The sequence below is a fragment of the Propithecus coquereli genome, unplaced genomic scaffold (assembly GCF_000956105.1).
Source record: "Propithecus coquereli isolate 6110/MARCELLA unplaced genomic scaffold, Pcoq_1.0 Scaffold39, whole genome shotgun sequence".
NCBI classification, from domain to species: Eukaryota; Metazoa; Chordata; class Mammalia; order Primates; family Indriidae; genus Propithecus; species Propithecus coquereli.
This window is the reverse complement of record NW_012149618.1, coordinates 7,894,832-7,902,912: the sequence shown is the minus strand read 5'-3', so window position 1 is coordinate 7,902,912 and position 8,081 is coordinate 7,894,832. Positions and strand designations below refer to the sequence as shown.

Below are 8,081 nucleotides of genomic sequence, written 5' to 3'. Positions count from 1 at the left end.
AAAAATTACTTCAGATTCATAAGCCTATTTGGTTTAAAAAAAAAAAAAAAGTCCACTAAAGGAAGTATAAAGAATGGATACTTTATGTATCGGAAAAAAGAAATAAATTGAGAAATAAATTTGGGTATAACTTATTGTTTGCTAAGAGAAAAAAGAAATACACTGTATTATAAAGTTTGTACTTGATAACAAGGACAAAGAAAGATTACCAGAGACCCATTTTTACTAGAATTAAATTAAAAGAATACTTTTATGGCATGAGTTCTCTTATTCCTGGGTGACATAGTGGTCATTATCATTTATTCATTCATTCATTCATTCAGAGGCAGGGTCTCACTTTCTTGCCGGGGCTAGAGTATAGTGGTGTCATCATTGCTCACTGCAACCTCGAACTCCTGGGCTCAAGCGATGCTACTGCTTCAGCTTCCCGAGTAGCTGGGACTACAGGCACACACCACCACACCCGGCTAATATTTAATTTTTTTAAATTTACCTTTCTGGAAGTATATAAATGACACTTTATACTGCTGCACTGAACTCAGCTGTTTAAGAGTTATAATATTCAGCTAGGTGTGGTGGCTCATGCTTGTAATCCCAGCACTTTGGGAGGCTGAGGTGGGAAGGCCAAGAGTTTGAGACCAGCCTGGGCAACACAGTGAGACGTCATCTCTATAAAAAATTAAAAAATAATTAGCCAGGCATGCTGGAGTGTGCCTATGGTCTTAGCTACTTGGGAGGGTGACATGGGAGGTTCACTTGAGCCCAGGAGTTCAAGCTTACAGTGAGCTATGACTGGGCCACTGCACTCCAGCCTGGGTGACAGACCAAGACATTGTCTCAAAAAAAAAAAGTTTTAATATTCATTTTACATAATTTCTGGACATTTGGATTGTCTGAACTGGATAGAGTCACTTTATTTTGCAGAAAACTTTATTGTAGCCCATAAAACACTGGGCATGAAATAAACAGTAAATCCTCAGGATGAAGGATTTCCTTTTTTTAAAAGAATTTGATTTTCAGTATTCTTTAAAAAAACACAAATTTATCTATCCCTGAAAAACAGTGTATAATATTTGAAGTCAGAGAATTCACAAGAGAAAAAGTAATCTATACCCTTAGAACCTATTTTTTCATCATCTGTAAAATGGGGATAACACCTGCTTGTGTTATAGGATGACTGAGAGAATAAGCCTTTTAAAAAATAAAGTTAGTAGTGTTCATAAGTGTTTAATACACAGCAGTTATTTTTTTTATTCCAGAGACAGGGCGGGTCTTGCTCTATTGCCCAGGTTGGAGTACAGTCCTGCCATCATAGCTCACAGCAGCCTGGAACTCCTGGGCTCAAATAATCCTCCCACCTCAGACACAGTAGACATCTAAAGTGCCTATTAATTCCTTGTGAATAGTTTGTTCCAACTACACGTTAATACAGATGCTTGTCTGTGTATGCGAGAAAATTTAAACGCATTTAATGGTTCATGTAATCAATCATTCATAAATGGCCAAAAGTGTTAACATGGGCTACTGTTTTTCTTAAAATGAAATGAAATCAGCTTGTGATTACAGTGCTACTCAGTAGCACAGTTTCCCACTGAAGTAGGTCATTACCATTTTGAAATGGTGAAAAGCATTTTACTAATTCAAGTGCTTCTCTCCCTTACTCCAAAGATGTTATTATTTCATATAAAATAGTTTCTCATTGCAAATTAACATTTTGGATTGTATACTCTGTACTTTCTTATGTTTGAAATGTTTATAATAAAATGTTTTTTAATGGCCAGGCACGGCAGCTCACACCTACAATCCCAGCACTTTGGGAGTCTGAGGTGGGAGGATTGTTTTAGGCCAGGAGTTGGAGACCAGCCTGAGCAACACAGAGAAGACTTTGTCTCTACAAAAAACAGAAATTAGCTGGGCGTGGTGGTCCGTGCTTGCAATCCCAGCTGCTTGGGAAACTGAAGCAGAAAGATCACTTCAGCCAAAGACTCTGAAGTTGCAGTGAGTTATGATGACGCCACTGCACTCTAACCTGGGCAACAGAACAAGACACTATCTAAAAAACAACAATGACAAAAAAAAAACACAACAAAATAAAAACTAGTGACATAAACAATATTAAACTTGGTGCTGATAAAATATAATCATTCTTGATGACAATTCTAATGAATAATATGGTTTTTGAGTTTAAATTATGCAAATAGTCAAGATTGTTATGCGTTTGGTGCTAGATATGACAACTATGGTATAAGATTAAAAAATATGATTATTTTTATACCAACAAATATTCTTTTAGGGATCTCACTGAAAAAAGCTAAGCCATTATTATAATAATGCTGGTAACTATCTAAAATTTTTTGGAGATCTTTTAAATTGTATATAACTTTAAAAAAAATTTGGAAGAGTCTCAATGTGGCAAAAGAATCTTTCCCCTTTGTACATATATGATAAATAAAAGTATCGAGTACAATGTTGGGTACCAAAGTCTAATTATAAAGAAATTAAATAATTTATTCTGAGGCTTTTGAGTCTGGCTGTAGAGAAAAAGTTCCAAATAAAATAAAACAAAGCAATATGTTTCTGCCTACTGGCATTTATTTCTGGTATAATGTTAATAAAATACAAGAAAACTATAGACCAATTTATCTTATGGATATGGATGTAAAAATCCTCAAAATACTAAGAAACTCAATCTAGCAGCAAATATAAAGAATTAATACGCCATGACCAAACAGAATGTACCCTAGGAATGCAAGATTAGTTTAACATCTGAAAATCAATTAATGTACAGTCATGCATCACTTAACAAGGATATGTTCTGAGAAATGCATCGTGAGGCACTTTCGTCATCATGCAAACACCATACCAGTGTACTCACACAAATCTAGACTTAGGACATATGGTTTAGCCTATTGCTTCTTGGCTGCAAACCTGTATACCCTGTTACTGGGCTGAATACTGTAGACAACTGTAACACAACTGTAAGTGTGTCTAAACATAGAAAAGGTAAAGATATGGTATTATAATCTTATGGGACCACTGTCGTATATGCAGTCTATCATTTACCAAAGCAACTTGATGCACTGTAATACGTGATGACTATAATACATCATATTAAAAGAATTCTTTTTAAAAAATCACATGATCATTCCAAGCATTCGACAAAAAGTAAACAAACTTTTATGATAAAAAACACTCAACAGACTAGGGGTAGAAAACTTCCTCAACACAATGAAGGGAATTACAAAAAACCCACACCTAACATGATACTGAATGGGGAAAGACTGAAAGTTTGCCCCCTAAGATCTGGAAGATAACAAAGATATACACTCTTGCCACTGAAAGATACAGTCTCCCCTGCCCAAGTCGATTTTGTCACAGATTTGGAAATATAGATTCAGGAAACTATTTGAAATACAGCAAAAGTCATATAAATAACAGTATTATTATAAACAAAAAAAATTTAGAAGTGAAATACTTAGTCAATAGTGGGAAAACAGTTGAATTATATCATATATACAAAAGATTACATAGCAATTAGAAATTGTAAGAATGTAATTTAGAAAAATGGATATGCTCTAATGTTAAGTAAACAGAGAAGCATACAAATAATTTACTACTATGTTGATTATGACTATGTGAACTATGCATATGACAAAAAAACCCTAAAGGGAATATATAGAAAACATCATTTTTAAATGCATGGGTAGCAAGTTTCCAAATTTTAAATTACCTTGAGGATAAGTTTATTTTTTGGTATATAGTATATTGAATACACAGGCAATATGAAAGCTGAAAAGCAAATCAAATCTTATAAGCTTGAAAATTAATTGTAAATTTATTTAAAAACTATATAAATTCAGCATAAAATTCAAAAATTGAATTCGATTCTCACGTAAGTAATTAACTTCATTAAAAGCAGAACATCTCTGAGTTTCCTTTCATAGTTAAATTCATCATAAGCTTAGTTTATGTCGACAGGAGTAGCACACATGCAGAAAAATATTGTAAAGTTTTTGGACTGAAACTGACTTATTCATTTCTAAAGTGAAGAATAGCTTACAGGAATATTCTAGTAACTTCCTTAGTTACTTTGCATAAATCATGTAACCTCTTTTTTTCTTGGTCTCCATATTAGCAAAAAGGAAAATATTGTAACACTATTTAATTTAAAGATAATGCAAGGTCTTCTCAGAGAGTCAAAAAAGGTAACACCCTAAAGTATTATTTTTCACATCTTCTTTCACCTAATGCAAAATAAGAATGTAGGAAAAGAATCTTTTCAGGGTAGGTCAACTTTAATAGGCTTAACTGGGGATAATTTACGATGCTTTTTCTTAAACACTAAACTGTAAATGTGAGTGTATACACATTACATGTAAGAAAAATATTATGTAGCATCAGTGATTGCTTCTGCTTCCTAAATAAATAAACAACAAAGTTAATTCATATTATCAATATGCGTACTTGTCCACCTGTTTGCTGGGATCCTGAACTATTAAGATAAAGTACCAGCAAAAAATGTTTGATGAGATATTATGTAACATATACTATATGTTCAAGTGATTTGTGGAAATAACTTACAAAATTCAACATTATGAAATCTGTACATCGAATGCTGTGCAAAATAAGAACTACAAATCCTGAGTTTTATAAGTTTCAGGACAGTACTTTTGAGCCTCAGATAAGTTAAATTATTAACTATTATAGAAGAACCATATCATATTTGAAGAAATATGATAGAGTATTAAAGTCTACTCACATAAGTTTAAGCCCTATAGTTTGAACTGAAAAATGGGAGAGACCTATCTGTCTTACCTAGCTGCACCATAATGTATTTTAAGAGCAACTTAGGAATGTTTTAGAGGGAATTTTGACAAAACTCAATTTTTGTCTTATGTCCTAACTGGAGATTTTAAACTCTAGATAACATTAGACTCCACTATACTGATGTCTCACTTATAAGCTATTTAATATGTATTTCCAACCAAACTACCTTTTTCTGGGTTTACTATATTTATTCTTGGTCACTAAATAATCTTTTTAAAAAATCCATAGTTCTTTATTCTCTAAGTGAAACTGTCAAGAGAATTTTTGTTTACTTGCAAAAAGCTTGAGGTCTGAGGATTCCACTTCTCTTCTGGTCTTCCATGCCACGTATTTAAGATGCTTAAACAAACCTGAAAAAGAAGGGGAAAAAGCATAAACAGAATTGAAAGAGAGTGCTAAAAAGCAAATTGTACAACTAGAAGTAAAAAGGAAATGCTATCATGTCAAAGTATCTTAGTTTTGTGTCCCAAGACAAAACCCTAAGGGTCAATTTGTTAACAAATTGGCATCTTCACATGTGATCCAAATCTGTGTAGCATTATAATTTCTTCGTATGAACCAGCACCTATTACATGTCAACATACATCACATTTTTAATGAAAAATAACTCTTTTAAAATACATACATATATTTTAATTTACACATAATAATTGTACATATCCATAGGGTACAGTGTGATATTTCAATACATATATACAATGTGTAATGATCAAATCAGGGTAATCAGTGTATCCATCACCTCAAACCTTTACCATTTCTTTGTGCTGGTAACATTCAAAGTCCTCTCTTCTAGCTATTTAAAAAAAATACAATAAATTGTTATTTACTATAGTCATAGTACTGTGCTATAGAACACTAGAACCTATTCTTTCTATCCAGCTGTGGTTTTTTATTCATTAACCAACCTCTCTCTATCCCTTCCTCCTCCCTCCCCTTCTCACACTCCAGTAACCACTATTCCACTCTCTGCTTCTATGAGATCAACTTTTTAAGCTTCCACATATGAATGAGAACATGTAGTATTTATCTTTCTGTGACTGATTTATTTAATTTAACATAATGTCCTCTCCAGTTCCATTCACATTAACACAAATGACAGGATTTCATGGTTTTTATTAATGGCTGAATAGTATTCCATTGTGTATATATACCACATTTTCTTTATCCATTCACCGCTGATGTGCACTTAGGTTGATTCCATATCTTGGCTATTGTGAACAGTGCTGAATAAACATAGGAGTACAGATATCCCTTTGACATACTGATTTTCTTTCCTTTGGATATATACCCAGCAATGGGACTGCAGGATCACATGGTAGTTCTAGTTTTAGAAAATAACTCTTTTCCCAAAAAACCAAAATTTTTAGTGAGGAAAAGTGGTACTATTTTAGATTTTGTAAATCGCCTTCTAAATTTTGACAATGGAATATGGCTTCGCAGAAGAGAGCTTGGTTTCATATCTGTCTCTATATTCAACTTGTTGTAAAATATTGTTTTTGTTGAAATACATGGAATCTGGCTTCACACAAACGTGACGGTGGAAATGGGAGGACATCACAGACCCCCCTCAAAGGGTCTTGAGGATTCCCAGGGGTTTCTCGAAATATACTTTAAAACATATTAGATACTCGTTCACTTAGACAATGGGAAAAAGAACTGAGGACATTTTATCTGTACTTGTAAACTACTCTTGTGATAAAAATAAAACTGGAGGTTGGGAGTGGCAGCTCATGCCTATAATCTTAGCACTTTGAGAAGCCACAGCAGAAGATCACTTGAGGCCTGGAGTTTGAGACAAGCCTGAATAAGAGTGTGACTCCGTTCTCTACAAAAAATAGAAAAATTAGCCGGGCCTGGTGACACGTGCCTGTGGTCTCAGCTACTCAGAAGGCTGAGGCAGGAGGATCACTTGAGCCCAGGAGCTTGAGGTTGCTGTGAGCTATAATGACACCACTGCACTCTAGCTTGAGCAACAGAGCAAGACTCTGTCTCAAAAAACAAAAACAAAAAACTCAGTAGATTTTGTGAATTTTTAATGGTAAATTTACAATTTCTTATAACGGGCAATAGATTTGGAAAATAAGCAGGTTCTTAAAAAAGCACAGAGGTCCTTCTCTTCAGTACTCTTTCAATGCTCTGTGAAAGCAGTAATGCAAAATACATGAATTCACTTAGGTAGTTTCACTAATAATTCAGAAGGACTTGTACCTGTGTAGCCTTGTGTATTATTCAAAGTACTATCAGACATAGCCCATTTGATCTTTAGAACATTCCTGTGACTAGCAATGGCAAGTATGTATTCTTATCCCTATCTAGATATGTTAAATATTACCAATGTGTAAACTTTAAGTTTATAATGGTGTGTATCATGGAACACATAGGGAGTAGTTATGATAGTAAAAGACTATATAATTTAAGACACTGGATTCCCAAGCCCTTACCTTCTTCCCTATACCATCAAGCCTTAAGGAATTAATTTCTTAAATAAATTTTAATATTTTATACTTAAACTATACTCAGGTTCCAGTGTATCTTAAGTAAACATCTTCTCTAATCGGTTATAGAAAACCTGTTCTTTGCTCTTCCATAGAAAGTAAGGCCTGCCTCTGATTAAATCTTCACACAAACCCAGAAAACTAACTCCAGCTGATGAAGAAGACAAAATAACTTGCAGCTATAGATATGAAGCAGGCTGTACCTTTTGAAACAAATAAGGCAAAATCAACGGAAAACTTGGTGATATCTTTGATAAAACGATCAATTTCAAGTATTTGCTATTCTCACATCATCAAAGAACTGGCTTCTTATGAAGTGTACGCATTTCTTCTCACCTTCTAGTAGTTTTTAAACATTGAATACTCAGCACAGAATTTACCACTGAAATTCCATCAAACTGCCTAAAATTACTTCGAAAAGTGATGACTGTTCTTTTTAAATCCAATTTTAAAAAGTTTACTGTCATATGGGATGATTTTTATTATACCTCTGTCAGCATTTTTTTTACAGCAATGCATCTTTCTGTTTTTAATACAAGAAAATGTAAAAACAGTTTAATATAATTAAAATTACACTTTAAAAATAAGTTCACAATAGTGTGTATCATGGAACATAAAAGAACTTAAGATAGCAAAAAAAAAAGTTATGATATGCAAAAAAAAAAAAAAGTTATGATATGCGAAAAAGGAAGTCAGAGTACATGGTATCATGCTTTTGCCATTCATCTTCTTTCAGCACTTGTGAAAAGATGACTGGAA

At 33.4% G+C, this 8,081-nt stretch overlaps 1 protein-coding gene across 1 annotated transcript in view; it reads right to left on the bottom strand.

The window, feature by feature from the left end:
* Window positions 1-8,081, bottom strand: part of BIRC6 (baculoviral IAP repeat containing 6) — a 262,303-nt gene that overhangs the window by 12,186 nt on the left and 242,036 nt on the right. Inside the window, exon 67 of the mRNA XM_012652423.1 lies at window positions 5,100-5,177. Within this exon, the coding sequence (XP_012507877.1) occupies window positions 5,100-5,177 (78 nt within the window). The remainder of the gene's footprint in view (window positions 1-5,099; window positions 5,178-8,081) is intronic.